At 47.6% G+C, this 15,256-nt stretch overlaps 2 protein-coding genes across 9 annotated transcripts; both read right to left on the bottom strand.

The window, feature by feature from the left end:
- Nucleotides 1-1,485: 1,485 nt before the first annotated feature.
- Nucleotides 1,486-3,628, bottom strand: LOC122390509 (UPF0729 protein AGAP000931-like). Its single transcript, XM_043383531.1, has 2 exons — nt 3,521-3,628; nt 1,486-2,375 (listed from the first exon to the last, which is right to left on the bottom strand). Exon 2 carries the CDS (start codon nt 2,364-2,366, stop codon nt 2,109-2,111), a length of 258 nt encoding a protein of 85 aa, XP_043239466.1. The 5' UTR covers nt 2,367-2,375; nt 3,521-3,628; the 3' UTR covers nt 1,486-2,108.
- An 858-nt stretch (nt 3,629-4,486) lies between these two features.
- On the bottom strand, nt 4,487-15,188 carry LOC122390506 (organic cation transporter protein-like). 8 transcript variants are annotated; one of them, XM_043383529.1, is made up of 13 exons: nt 15,148-15,188; nt 12,496-12,674; nt 11,797-12,013; nt 11,511-11,614; nt 10,972-11,129; nt 10,601-10,769; nt 9,853-10,054; nt 9,329-9,444; nt 8,660-8,763; nt 8,083-8,193; nt 7,417-7,598; nt 6,430-6,566; nt 4,487-5,753 (listed from the first exon to the last, which is right to left on the bottom strand). In XM_043383529.1, the coding sequence occupies exons 1-13, from the start codon at nt 15,160-15,162 to the stop codon at nt 5,705-5,707; spliced, it is 1,743 nt and encodes a 580-aa protein (XP_043239464.1). In that variant the 5' UTR covers nt 15,163-15,188; the 3' UTR covers nt 4,487-5,704. The 8 variants fall into 8 exon arrangements, with proteins under 8 accessions (XP_043239464.1, XP_043239461.1, XP_043239458.1 ...); XM_043383526.1 differs by having other exon boundaries at nt 15,059-15,156; XM_043383523.1 differs by lacking the exon at nt 15,148-15,188 and adding an exon at nt 14,950-15,138.
- Between the last annotated feature and the right edge of the window lie 68 nt (nt 15,189-15,256).

The raw sequence follows: 15,256 nt of genomic DNA, 5'->3' as shown, positions 1-15,256 counted from the left end.
CTTTCCGGTTCAGTGCGTCAATTTTACCTACATCTCGATGTTTGAGAGTGTCTAGAATAGCGTTCGTGCAAAACAGACGCTTTTCAATTTTCTCCCATTGACTTAGGAATGGAGAGGCCGCAAAATTGACCTGACCTTAGGTCACCGATATCAAAATTCCGAGATGCACATTTTATAGATAATGGTGCTCTTATCAATCGCTGAAAGTTTCAAGGCAATCGATCAGTCGGTTTAGCTATGATGAGCTCATTCTTATTTTTTTCTGAGGTGAGGTCACTTGGCGTGACCTGGTGACCTGACCTACGGCGACCTGGGTCTGAAATTTTCACATGTGCGGAAAAGATGCACGAACAGGTGTGCCAAAAACGGCGGCGCTCCGCGCCGCCGTTATTGAGATATCTCCGAAAAACCGCGGGGGGGGGGGGTGTGTGTTCAAAAACCCCCGGCCCGGCGCGGGTTAGTCGACCTTAAAAGTTCAAATTAGGGTTCAGTCGACATTTTGAAAGTAGAAAAACATAATACCGGTAACACCAATGCTGCACAATAAGACTTCATGACATTTGTAGGTATTTTATGATCTCGAGTCAGTAAATAATATATTGCAATATGTAAGTGTCTGTCGTGTCAATGTCGCGTAAATCTCGCGCCCATAGGCACTACATCCTCAGCGGCCAGTGTTCGCCTGTACAGGTCTCATTTCCGTCTCAGTGTCCCCTTCTTCGGCCTCTCAGAGCCGCGACGAGCAGTGCATAAGCACTACTAGAGCTAACTACATTTGATTAAATGATCAACTGTCAGCTTTATTGGCAGATCCTGTTGGGCAGGCATTTATTCCGCATTTCATACACGCCAACCAGCTGCCTGAACTTGCGCTTTAAGAGGAGAGCCGGATATTATCCCCCCATTCCGGCGGCTACCGTGCGGATGTCCTTGCTCTTCCCGGCTTCCACTGTTGCTTCCAGCCTTCTACGACTGACTGGTATTTGAGCTCAGAAGGCTGCCCTCAACGGTCATTTATATCTCGACAATGGCAACGTTTTGAATATTAGGGCGTATTGGTATCTGCGGATCAATCCATTTCTGTCTTCCAATATTCTTTGAATTTCAATTCAATGAAATCTTAGCGCTTCAAACCCTTCCGCTGGCTTCCTTGCTTTACCTACCGGCAAAGACTAAATGTTTGCTAAATGAGTGCTTCATATACCTAATGACTAAATCTGTCAAAGGGTTTATGGAGTTTGATGCAGGGAAATTAAAGACACAAACAAATTGCATTCAGTTACCCAGCGCTTGCGTACGTAGCATCATAATAAATGTAATATGGAGACCATTCAATATCTTCTCCTGTACAAGCTTTTGTGCGTAAATATCCGGAAACGCACCTAAATGATTTTCAACGCTAACACACGGACATAAACATAAGTATAACCTAGCAGTTGAAGCCCAGCACCTGCTAAGCACTTTCGAACGTTGTGTACGCGTGGAAATAGACATATTTTTATTATGTATTGCATGCTTCCCACGATCCATAACGATGCACATTTGAAAATATGAACATCGACAGACGACGGAAGATTATGTGCTTCTGATTTCTATCGGCTATAGCTTTATATATCGTGGGGTTCTTGACCTTAGTTCGCGAATTACACGGTACACATGATTATTGTTGACAGGTTCTCAATAGCTCAAATAACTGATAGATCCAAAAATAAATGCCACTGGGCGATGACAGCCCAGTCAATGAACTAACTGACGGGTGACGATGCACATTCACACAAAACGATGCACACCAGCACAACAACCAACTGACGCTAACACCACCACAATATGGCATGGCTAGTCATCTACATCTTGCCTTCCAATTATAGTTACTGACGCACAGGACCATTCGACCCCGGATCTATTGTTCCACAAGCACAGCTGTTCATTATAGATAAAACATAAACATATTCCTATTCGCGATGTCACAGTCGCTCCCACGCCAGCGTCAGATCAGTACGCCGGCGGCGGTCAGTCCGCTCGTCCAGTGCAGAAAAGTCGCTGTCCCGACCCTAATGCCGTCTCCAGTCCGCAAGTGTCATCCCCAGTGCCGCTACCCGCCCGGCTCGTCAGTCTCCTTTGACGTGCCCGGAGGCGGGACAGGCGGCCGGCGGCGGCGCTGCGGCGCTCTTCTCCCCGGCGCCGGCGGCCGCCGTGTCGGCGCCCGGCCCGCTGAACGGACACTTGAGCGGCTCTGCGGCCGGCTGGGACGTGCCGCTCGCCTCCACTGCGCCCCACGGGTTCCAGAATCGGAGTATCAGCGGCTGCAGGAACCGGTGCCAGATGTACAGCACCACCGGGACCACGACACACGAGATGCACACCATTATGCCGACCTGAAACACAGCCAGGTGTCATAAACCAATTCAGAAAATAGGGAGTAGGTACTCTCATGCGCTCAGGACGTCTAAGACTTAACTGTTCCAACAGTACTCTTTTAGTAAGGTGCTAGAAGCACTTAGATGCAGTAAGAATAAGATGTAACATCATATCTACATAATGAGACGTACTTAATTGGACATGGTCCATTATGATCACAACTTAACTCAGATTAGGTCTAAGTCTAAACTCTAAATCCAGCTTAACAACACTATATTTGAATTATCTCACAACAGTCACTACTTAGCAAGGCACCAAAGTCACCCACCCAAAGTTGAAGTCACACTCAAAGTCCCAGTCACCCACCCACTCATCCATTCAACCAAGTTTTATAATGAAGAGCTTGGAATAAAAAACAGCTAGACACTTGCTAGACACAGCTAGACACAGCTAGATATTGGATGATCTAAAAAGAATTTGGATGATATTGTAAATAAATTCAGAAAAAATATACTGTTTGTTGATGTCATAAAAAGGTAACTAAGACATGAAAATAAAAGGATGAGATCAACAATGAAGCATAGTTAGTTATTCTAAAAAACCAACTGAAGCAATTAAGCTTCAGAGGGGTGGATACATCATAAATAATTTAAGACAAATGACTGTGAATATATGAAAATTCAACGCAATATTTGTATTTATTGTATAAACCTTTATAAATAAAGCTATGCCAAAAATTAAATAAAAAACAACTCAACATATCAGTGAACAATTTTGAGGGCCACCTTTGCAACAATCAATTTATTTCTCAAGTAAGTAGCTAGGTACCTACATAAAAAAGTTGATTATCGTAAATGCAGCAGGCATAAGTTGCAACTCATGACAAAATTCATGCAAGGAAAAATCAATTTGTGACATGTATGATCATAAATACAAAATATTAAAAACAAATTATTGTATATTTTGAAGAAAAACTGACTAAAATACATTAATATTGCTAGGGAAACTCATGTGACGCTTTTGAGACAAAACCGACAAAACTTCAGTCAATATTTCACAACGAAAGGAATGACCAGGTTTAAAACAAACAAAATACAGCTTTTCAGACGTATGATGGAATTCAAGAAACAATTATGACAAGCCTTATTAGCGTGCAACTTACCACACTATTCGCGAGAAACGGATCTAACGAAAAAGGAACAAAACAATGCCACGAATGCTTTCCTTCAAGGTGACGTAAATATACGTATGAAAGTAGCAATCCACATTCCACACTGTTCCGCTCAGTGACGATGACGTCATAAAACCGATGGATTGTCCCCAACACAGAAATAAAGACTTCTCTAAGATTTATTTCTTTTAGTTTTAAATATATTTCATATGTTATGCCTTGATTATGCCATGTCAAGGAAAATATGCCCGCTCACTTTTTGAGCGGGGATTTTAATTATGAATGGAATGTCGGTCCACTCAGCACAACAATCTAACAGCATGCATACAAACAATAGGGTGCTAACTGCTAAAGTCGCGACTATCCGAAGAACCTTGGTCGCGACTGGCCACTTAAGCTGTAGGCCCGGTTGTAAATCGAATCGACTTCATTTCCATATTCATGCGTTGTTTCCTGAAGCATCTCGCAGTTGCAAGCACTTACCTACTGTATGACGAGCATGGTCGTTCCAAGATTCTTGGTCGTTGGAGAGCATGAAAGAGTCGTGTCAGTGTGGCACTATTTTACTATTTAGACATTCGTTGGCTTCGAACCGTCTACCCAGTAGCACTGCCTCCCGATTCCTCTCACAGAACGGCGTTCGTCGTTCAGGTCCTGCTGTCGAACTAAGATGGAGCCCTCAGCGGCTGGCATCGACTCCTCGAGACCTCACACGAGTTTAAGTCAATTTATCATCGTAAATACCAGGGAGAAATGGGCTCGGGCAAGCCCTCTTCTTGCCCTCTCTAACCAGTTAATGCTGGGCCATGACTCGATATCCGCAACATCCGACCCGTACGGTCAGCGATTTCATGAAATGGAAAATAGCAATGAAGGTCGCGATGATAGGCAGAGAGCTCAGCGAAACAGTTGCGCGAGTTGGGTGACACCGAATCATAATACTTGATGAAGATGAAATAAGCATTCGGTCTTTATATTTTGCACAACTGATTGATGTAACACGCTCGTCAATTAAAAGCCATGCATGTCGTAATCTATTAGATGATATATGGTTTTTCCTATCACATCGAAGCATGGAGAATGCGAGGCTGATGGGAATCTTTTAGTTAAAATACACAAATACTAAAACACACGTAAAACAAACATGGATAGAAGCTTAAAAATATAACTCCCTAAAACGTGATACATCCCCGGCATGCAAAGTTCGTTTACAACAGAAACAAGAATGTCCGACGAGTGAGAAACTTTAAATATCCATCGGAATGGAATAGTGTGAATTAGCAGAGCAAAACAAAGTGAGGACGTCAACGCAAAACCTAATTACATACACATTCTTCATCAGAATGCATCTGAATGCATTCATCAAATGCACTGAGATCTCAACTCGGATATGATAGGGGAACGGTGAAATACAAATGGAAGGCGCCCGAACTGACACAATAACATATGACGCAACATACGCTCAACGCCAGCAAGCTGATAACATAACGCTGAGTAGGTATATCGTCAGTTGCCATCAAATATGCAGTGCAGAACTGCAGAGGCGAGCAGGTCAGCTACAATAATACTGGAATATATAAATAATAGCATATGTTGATACATGCAAAGAGAATATGGCAGCAATATAACATAAATAATTAAATGAAGTTAGGCCACCCTAAATGTCTCCAGATAAACGACAAACTCATTTGGATTAAGTGATGAGTCAACCCAAACGGTAAAATGCAACCCTCAAGCATGAGCACAAGCGAGCTCGCGCACACCGGTACCTGACCGACGACCGTGTGTTTGTAGATAGGCAGTCCCAGGCGAGTATCACAGCAAACACACACAGCTAACATCCTACAACCCGAGCTTTGAATGCAAAGTAAAAAATCTCAATTTAGCGAAGGCCGCTTCAATCTAAAAACTTGCTATTGAGACATTGAACGATGATTAGGCACTGATAAAACAGCCTAAGTACAAGCGCACGGAAGGCAACAATCCTCAGCAATTCCTTCAAACCTAGCATCAGTTCCTCAACAATGTGGCCATGTCACAATAAAGTACACCTGAGCGTTAATGGTGACGGATCATTCTAGCCAGTAGCCGCACCATGCGCTTAATGTCGATCACCACCCGACGTTGCCAACACACGCCTCCTTCAGGCGTTGTCATCGATGTCTCTGGGACAGATCACTCCCTGTCTTCGTCGGTATGGGGCGGAGTGCGCACTTCCACCGTTCTGCCGGGACAGGGGAGGGGTGAGCTGTCAGTGGACAGTCTGACAGTCGTGACCCGTGTGATGCTTCAGAAGTACGGGACAACCAGTCTCACCCATAAGCAAACGACCAGCCCTTCCGACCGCCTTCAAATAGGTGTGGCGTTAGAAGGCATAACGATGTCGTCACGAAGTTCGAATGAACCACAGAGGATTTCCACTAAGTAAACCACAAATCTGGGCATCTGTCGGGAGTGGTATGCCGGATGAATGGATCATTAGTGGGAGCACACCATAAACGCGAAAATGGGATAACTAGCGGTGACCTCATCGCATAAATACCCTGGATGCTGTCGTGAGGAGTTGAGACAACATCATGGCGCTTTTTACGACCGGAAGTATTTTCTGATACAATCTGAGCTAATAACAAGCAAGATGGCCATCTCAGCTAGTAATTGAAGTAATACGCCTCAATATTAGCTCTGTGACGTTTGTTAACACTGCAGTCTGTATCATAACTGTGGGTTAAACACTTCAAAGTAGCACGCAGCGTATCTGCCATAACAGCTGCACATGACGTCTTGCAACTTAATGGTTAGTACCTGCCGTAGCGTCTCAACCGCATCTACCCGACTCGATGTATGTACCCTTCTCAGTCTCTCAGTCTCTCCTTTCTAACCCCACTAGTCGCTAGCCTCACCTGGCGGCCGAGACGGCGTCGTGCATGGTCTCCGGCAGCGGCAGGCCCAGCGTCTCGGGCAGCAGCAGAGTGAACAGGCCGGCCACCACTGACACCCCGCCAATCACCAGCAGAGGGATACTCTCGCCGTACACCGACTGAGGAACACGGTACGCGTGTGTCACGGCCGAGGAAACACGGTACGCTGGTGTCAAACTGGGGTACTACTGCTGAACGTAACCCGTATGCTCTAAATCGGCATATAACTTTGTTGGTTATTCGAACTTTGGTGGGAAGCAATTTGGCATGGTGTTCGGCAATATTCGACAATTCCATGTCCCAATATCATATCCTTGATTCCATTTTATTTTAAAGCGCTTTGGATCAAAAGCTTACTATTGACCGTCAATTGAACAAAAGGATAGTTATCCATGCACATGACAACGTCTGCTGATCAAAGGTCAAAGACAGATTCTAATTAAGAGATGCACCCTTCCTGATTTACGGCTGTATAGACATACCGATAGAGCTGTCACGGTCATGTCAGCCACCGACCACAAGAAAAGCAACTGAAGTGGAGATGCCAGTAAACAATATTAAGCTCTTTGTTTTCTACGAGCCTATGAAATCATCCATCTAGAGTTCAGTCACGAATTTCATGAGGGCTTTGAGGAGGTAGGGATGGGTCACTCGGGGTCAATAACGGCTAAAATTCGTTCTTGTATGACTAAACGCTGGATCACAGGCTTCAGCGTGCAAATCGCTTTACGCTCCTATTGGAATGCAGGTCATATTTCTCGCTCCCAAATCGCCGCTTGAAACGCTGCGAGTTGGGAGCGAAAACTACGCCACACATTCCAGTGGGAAGAACGGAGCTGCGACTTGCACACGTAAAACCACTGTCCCGCCTTATTTTTACCTAAACAATGCGGGGGCTCGCGCGAGGTATCCGTAAACCATCCCCAATAATATTAGTAAGGGGGCCATATTATGACTTTATTATCTTACCAGGACGGCGAGCTGGGGCGCCAGCATGGCCGAGATCCTGCCAGTCATCGAGCACACGCCGACGGCCGTGTTGCGCGCCGACGTGGGGAACAGCTCCGACGTGTAGATGTAGATGACGGCGAACGCGCCCGACGCGCCGCACTTGCCCAGCATCAGCAGCACCGCGCTGGGAATCGGCATCGCTGCGGGGCGGCGGAGGTCACGATCAGTGTAAGGTCGGGTTGGGGTACCTAGTGGTTGTATGTGTTACTGTATATACCCTGATACTGTCCCTTTCTGATACCCTTTCTCTATTGCAGAGGCCAGTATCATTCGTTGTGACTTGTGATTGCGATAAAGAAGTGAACACTCAAACGAAGGTCTTTGATCAGTGGTAGCAACTAACAGCAGACAGCAGCCTCACAAAGGTGCAGCTGAACCGTTCTGATAATATATTCAGTCTGACACTCTGAGATACCGAATATTTGCGGGGTATTTAACTACATGCAATGCTTATTGTGCAGCATTCTAATTCTAACGAATATCTGCTCCAAATCGCTTTAGCAATGAAGCCACTTATGACAGGAAGCACAACGTCACATTATAATTGACACAGCAGCCAAAAAGTCGTCGTCTGTCTCACACCATCAATATCTGTCATAAGCTATGATCCCGACGATCACTGACCGTTGGGTATGAGTCCCGACGCCATGATGCTCACTCCGCCGAGCACGGTGGCGAGCACGAACGTGATCCGCCGGCCCAGCCGGTCCATACCCACCCAGCTGAGAGTGTAACCTGTCAAAGGGAGGGACGGGGGTATTACAGAGGGGACGGGGGTATTATAGAGGGGACAGGGGTATTATAGAGGGGATAGACGGCCCAGTCGGTCCATACCCATTACCCACCCAGCTCAGAGTATAGCCTGTCCGGGGGATGGAGAGCGTGCCGCGTGATTAACGGGTCGTCGGGTACTTCAGAGTTCAGCTGGTACGCTGGAGCCATCGCAGCTCACACAAAAGATAATTATCGAAATGCGAGAAGCCGAAAGATGTGGTGTGATGAGCCTGATAAGACGTAAAAATGTCCGAAGCTATTTGAAAAAATGCCGAATGCAAATACATCACCATTACATGCGTCTCCTTCGAGTATCCCACTGACCGGGTCGTCTTGCCACTAACCGACCCTACTGAGTATCTCCCCAGTGACCACCATCCCACTGTTCAAGTATCTCCCAGATTACATCCCCGGACTATCCACTGACCCGGTATCTCTGCCACACCGGCCACGAAGTAGTTTGTGAAGAAGTCACCCGGCATGTTAGGCAGGTCCACCACCATGCCGTAAAACGCAAAGTTCACTGCAAACCTGAAAATCATGTCGGAAAGCGGTAAATACTAAAATTAATCACACTAATGAAGATATAAAAAAACAAGCATCGTAAAAGATAGACCTGAGACCTGATAACTAGCAATACTATTATCGAAACATTTTTTTTTTTCAAAGGCGGCCATGAACTGGTGAATTACGATGAAACTCTGGCTAGTTCATTGATCGGTTAAAGAGGTGTCACACCAACACACCAACAAGTGTCCCGGCCACAATGACCGCTTCCATCGGCAGCTGTTTCCAAATACGAAAGGATGAATCATCACACAGCTGCTGTTCCGCCGGTCCCATTTTTCTTTACTGACAGCGACGAGACTCGAATAGACGCGATGAATTCCTTTCAGTCTCAATCAAATAAGAGTCAATCACGGCTCGGTATTCAGTAGGGTTTGAGAAACTCGTGTGCAAACCCAGTACAAATTGAGAGGCTTCGGTAACGACGACAGTCAGGACCGAATGACTGTGCCTAAGAATCGGAACTCGAAATGTCAGGTGAATAAATATAGGAGTGCATGCTACAGTTATATGGCCGACGGACACCTACCAGCCGAGTAGCGCCAGCAGCAGGCGGAGTCGCAGCACTCGGCTGCGCATACAGTCCAGGAACGTCTCACTGGGAGCGGCCGGCACGATCAGCGTCTCCTCTGAGCTGCTCGTCTCCTGGCGGCCAAAGGCACGTGACAGTGGAAGAGATAGATGACAGTGGCAGACACATTTGTCTGAATTCAAGACAGACAAGACAGTGACAGATATAAACAACGAGACAGCGAGATACGACAGTGACCGTGACTATTGCTGCAAATTTGAGCCACTGACGAGGAGCAGGCACTATCAGTGTGTTAGTGCTACGTTATCAATGTGTGTTGATCGTATTGATGCTGCGAGTTATTTCGCAAATCACAGGCTTTGGTGCCGAGAAAACAATAAAATCAAACGATATTTACGACATTTAGCCGATAATCTCCTTCTTATACATAAAACAAACACAAATTAACGACAACTGACCGTTCTCCCCTCTCCCCGTCATGGCGTCTGCCTCCCTCCACTGCCCAAAACCGCCGCCCTCACCTCTGCATCCCTGACGGGATCCCGCAGCTCCCGCTGTGACGGTGCACCGTCCCCTTCCTCCTCCTCGCCTCCCGCGTCATAGTCGGCCAGCAGGTGCGGCGAGACGGTGGTGCCGTTCGTCTCGGCTATCTTACGGATCAGCCGCTCGGCGTCACGGGTCCGGCCCTGGGTCAGCAGCCAGCGTACTGACTCCGGACACAGCCTGGGGCACGGGGAGAGGGCATAGTGGTCAGTCAGCACACTGACACCGGATACAGCCTGGGCCACGGGGAGAGGGCAAAGTGGTCAGTCAGCGAACAGACTCCGGACATAGCCTAGGGCACGGTGGGGGACCGGGGAATTCAGCCGTCAGCCAGCGAACCGACTCCGGACACAGCCTGAGGCACGGGGAGGGGGCACGTGGTCACTAATAGACTGGTATGTGTAGACGGTGGTGTCCACGGGATTACTTGTATCGTATCGAGTTGAGATCGCGTATTTTTTAAATTTATTATCTGGAACACCAGAGAGTTCAGATGTCGAAATTAAGAATTCATGGGACAGAGAGCCGATAATCGTTTCCCGCACACCGTAATTGAGACTGAACGACCAAAGGTCATTATTATTTGCGTTACAGGGTTGTGCAGGTTAGCAATCATCACTGTCATCACTATTTGCGGGCTTTTAAATTGCTCTTCTTCCACCATTATCGCCATCCCAGCCTCTTCCCTCGTTCATCCCACACCCTCGGTAATTCGCTCGCACTGACCAGAATCCGGCGAAGAGCAGGAGCAGCGGCGCCGTGACCACCAGCTGCAGCTGCACCCAGTCACGGATGGCGTACCCCAGGCCGCCGGCCACCAGAGCGCCCAGAGTGGTGAAGTAGTTGAGAGCCGTACCGCACGGCACACGCCATCGCTTACCGACCAGCTCCACCGCTGCAGGGGAAGATAGGGTGAGCCAGATTGGTGAGATAAAAATACAACACAGTGGATGGTAATTGGTATGCTTTCATCGCATGACTTGCACACCACATTCATCCAAACACCCCCCAATTCTGTGGCAACACTTACAGGAATATCCTACTTCCTAGCCTGCTCCACAAAACCCATTCCTCTTTACAAAGCACTCGCCACTCACCCATGACAAACGGTGTCTGGAACATGCCGCAGCTGGCTAGGCCGAGCAGCACGCGCAGCACACAGACGGCCACGAAGCTGGAGCGCAGTAGTACCACCAGGTAGCCCACCAGGTTTATAATGAGCACAGCCAACATCAGTGCCGCCTTGCGGCCGAACCTGGCGGCCAGAGAGGACAGCGATTAGGACGTGTGGAGGAGGACAGACTGGCGGCCGTCGGGGGCTGTGGGTAGGATATACTGTTAGGATATGCTGACGACTGCGGATATCAAGAAGATATGACCTGGGAGAGTGGATAGCCAAAGGCAAATGGGAGCGAGACTCACACATTGCACAATGAACATTACACCATGCAGAATGCCTACCATGCCACTCCTTAGAACTCCATTCATCATTTTCTAAAAGAAAACCCATCCAAAGCTGGTAAAAGCATATGGCCCGACGAGCAGCAAGCTTCTCTGCATTCGTACCACCTGGACGTTTTACGGCAATCTGGCGACAGTTACGCCGATCGATCCCATTGATGCTGAGTTTACTGACCTGTCACTGATGACACCGAACACCACCGAGCCGAGCAGCACTCCGGAAAAGTAGAGCGTGTTGGGCAGCTCCACCAGCGGCTGGTAGTGGCACGTCAGGTTCCACTGGCAGAGTGAAGGGACAGGATAGTCGTCTTAAAACCCAGCGTCATTGATCAATGTCGGTAACAGTTCGCAAGTTATCGAGACGGCGTTAAAACACTAAATAATTCAATCATAATGCCATCTTCACTAGCAGAAGGTTCTCCCTGTCCCACTGGCACTCACCCAGCCCTCCGGAGACCGACCTGAGTGGCAAAGGACGTCTTGAACATGGAGTCGTCGAACACGAACTCGGTGCAGCTAACGGTGATGTTATCGTCAAAGTCGGCGTCGGCGCAGGTGTCCGCCGTGAGATTGTAGCGCCAGAAGCGGCGGCACTCGTCGCCGGTAGGGATCGTGAAGTTGGTGAAGGGCTCGACGTACTGCGGTGATGTGACATTGTCACATCCCGGTACCATACATCTGTGGCAGAAGGGATGAGTGTTCTAGGATGATTTTGGCGCAGCTGCAGCAAATGAGACGGGAGTTGACTGATGGTAGTACAGAAGCGCAAACATAATAATTGCCATTCACTTGGGATGTCAATTACCACTTTCATATAAAGCTCATCCTATTCCAGAAACCTTATCTGATTGCAGTAAGCTTATTCTATTCCAGTAACCTGTCAATTCCAAGGAACAATTAAATGCAAAAATATGCCAGCATGAAGAAAACTTAACCAATGAGTGACAGGCACCCACAAAATTGATGCAAGTCAGAACCTGAACAGATTGCAGTCAGTGTTAGGCTTACCTCATGGACTTAAGTAAAAAGTGCCTCTGGGTCTGGGCTGAGGGCCCTGGGTATTGTATGGGCCAAGGAGCTCCTGACTGCCCCAAGCCAAGCCTTTGACTTTTTAAGACTGCAGAGTGCAGGGGAACTTCCATATTTATAACTACTCTTACCTGTAGTGTGGTACATATGTCTGAAACACCAGAGCCACTACCCCTGGTAAAACAGCAATAGCAGTTGCAGCACAGAGGAAGCAGTAAAATACCACCTGGTAGCGGCCAAAGTCACCAATCTCAGAGAGTATCTTGTCAAAATCAATTTCGTGTCGAGGCATGACTAAAATGACTCTTACCTGAAAAGACACTGAATGTCATCACAATTGGGAGGGTGTGTCAATCATATCAAACCAAGGCTGAAACTTAACCCCTGGTAGCACTGGTGTGCACCAGGCACCCTGATGCTATCCCAATTGCTCGGGTTGGCATGTCAGCAGGCCAATCTGGGACATGACATGAGGCAAGGCCATACCGGGCGGGCGGGTGCTCTCAGGAGGTGTCCCTGGTCTGGACCAAAGGATCTGTTTAAAGGTGGAACAGGCCTGTTACTGTATGCCATACAGCCGGGGCACTGGCTGACAAGCATTAATCCCAGCAACCAAACACACTCCCCAGTTCAGGTTGCTCATTGCTGTCATCCCTGTCCCAACAAGCACTCTCAAGTTACTGGCTACTGCTAGCTCTGGTAGACTACTACTACACCAGTGGTAGTAGTAGAGCAGGCGTCACACTTGTTTTGTGCAGCCAAGGAGAAGTGCTATAGGTAAAGTCGTAGGTTGTGGGTTGTAACTAGGTGATAGGTTAGGTTGTATGTTGTAGGTGTTAGGTTGTAGGTTTTAGATTGTAGGTTGTAGGTAAGGTAAGGCCAGGTTTGGTTAGGTTTGGTTTGGCTTGGCTTGATTAGAAAGCATCTCTGGCCTCTGGGCATAGCACATCTCCTTGTTTGCAAAAAACAACTGTGACGCCTGCTTTACAACTACCCCATCTCCCGGATAGCAGCTGGACGGGAAAAAGGCTACCAGGGCGCTGTTCGGTCACAGCTTTTTTATCAGCAGGCTGCAAGCATGCTCGTCATTAGTCAAATTCAAGTGGTCTATTCGTTAGACCAATTATGATGAGAGGCCAAAAACAATAAGCAATAACTTCGGTATCGGTAACCCTGGCGTCACCGGTAGCGTTTTCGTTCAAGGTTAAGGTTTCCTGTATTAGGCAGTATTAGGCCACCGTGCCAAGCCGAAGCATGCTGTGACGTCACTGGGTAAGAGAACGTACCACGCTATCAATATCGACTGAGACTCAGATAGACTCAGAACGACTCAGGCAGACTCAAACTAACTCAGACCGACTCAACCGACATAGATTCCGATCGACTCAGACCGACTCAGAACGACTCAAACTGACTCAGACCGACTCAACCGACTCAAATCGATTCAGGTCGACTCAGACCGACTCGGAACGACTCAACCGGCTCAAATCGATTCCGATCGACTCAGACAGACTTAGAACGACTCAGGCAGACTCAAACCGACTCAGGCAGACTCAAACTGACTCGACCGACTCAGAACGACTCAAACTGACTCAGACCGACTCAACCGACTCAAATCGATTCCGATCGACTCAGACCGGCTCAGAACGACTCAAACTGACTCAGACCGACTCAACCGACTCAAATCGATTCCGATCGACTCACACCGACTCAGAACGACTCAAACTGACTCAGACCGACTCAACCGTCTCAAATCGATTCCGATCGACGCAGACAGACTCAGAACGACTCAGACAAACTCAAACCGACTCAAGCAGACTCAAACTGACTCTATTTGAGTCGGTTGAGTCGGTTTGAATCCGCCTGAGTCTGTTTGAGTCGTTCTGAGTCTTTCTGAGTCGCTCGGAATCGAGCTGAATCAGTCTGAGTCTGCCTGAGTCAGTTTGAGTCTGCCTGAGTCTATCTGTATCGGTCCGAGTCTGCCTGAGTCTATCTGTATCGGCCCGAGTCTGCCTGAGTCGGTTTGAGTCTGCCTGAGTCGTTCTGAGTCTGCCTGAGTCGCTCGGAATCGATTTGAGTCGGTTTGAGTCCGCCTGAGTCGTTCTGAGTCGGTCTGAGTCGATCGGAATCGATTTGAGTCGGTTGAGTCGGTCTGAGTCAGTTTGGGTCGTTCTGAGTCGATCTGAGTCGATCGGAATCGATTTGAGTCGGTCTGAGTCAGTTTGAGTCTGCCTGAGTCAGTTTGAGTCTGCCTGAGTCGTTCTGAGTCTATGTGAGTCTCAGTCGATACTGATAGCGTGGTACGTTCTCTCACCCAGTGACGTCACAGCATGCTACGGCTTGGCACGGTGGCCTAATACTGCCTAATGCAGGAAACCTTAACCTTGAACGAAAACGCTACCGGTGACGCCAGGGTTACCGATACCATAACTTCCCTATATCAATATGGCAAAACTGGCAGCACGCTGATATAAACACAGTGACCGAACAGAACTCAGAGGTCAGCTTTTGGTCATTTCCACCTCTGGATTTCACCCAGCTTTTGATCCAAAGACCTCCCACACTAAATTGAAATGCAAACGCACTTGCCAACTGTGCCACAAGGGCAAGTGCTTACACTAAAATGCTTTAAACTTTAGGAAGTTGTTTTATCTGAATTTGTATCACCAAAAACAGAGGAGGAAAATGAATTCCAAATTCAATAGAATTCCACTAGTCCTGACTTGGACTAGTCCTAGAATTCAATTGAATGAATTGAGAATTGAGATAATCGTCAAAAGAACCTGTCCACACTGCATTCAAACTGCATTAGCAATTTATAATTGCTTCCATATTTTGAAGGAGACTGCTACCAACTTTTTCTGATCTGAGTTACATTAGGCATTTCTGGTA

The sequence above is a fragment of the Amphibalanus amphitrite genome, unplaced genomic scaffold, assembly GCF_019059575.1.
Source record: "Amphibalanus amphitrite isolate SeventyFive unplaced genomic scaffold, NRLGWU_Aamphi_draft 000398F_arrow, whole genome shotgun sequence".
Classification (NCBI taxonomy): domain Eukaryota; kingdom Metazoa; phylum Arthropoda; class Thecostraca; order Balanomorpha; family Balanidae; genus Amphibalanus; species Amphibalanus amphitrite.
This window is presented reverse-complemented; position numbering and strand designations above follow the sequence as displayed.

Bases quoted from the DNA above. Each gene is read 5' to 3' on its own strand.
- LOC122390509 (XM_043383531.1), bottom strand. From the start codon at position 2,366: ATGGTGTGCATCTCGTGTGTCGTGGTCCCGGTGGTGCTGTACATCTGG.
- LOC122390506 (XM_043383529.1), bottom strand. The intron at 10,055-10,600 runs GTCAGTGCGAGC...CCCGTGCCCCAG, and splicing joins CTGCTCTTCGCCGGATTCTG to GCTGTGTCCGGAGTCAGTAC. The intron at 6,567-7,416 runs GTAAGATAATAA...CGTGTTCCTCAG, and splicing joins CGCCCCAGCTCGCCGTCCTG to TCGGTGTACGGCGAGAGTAT.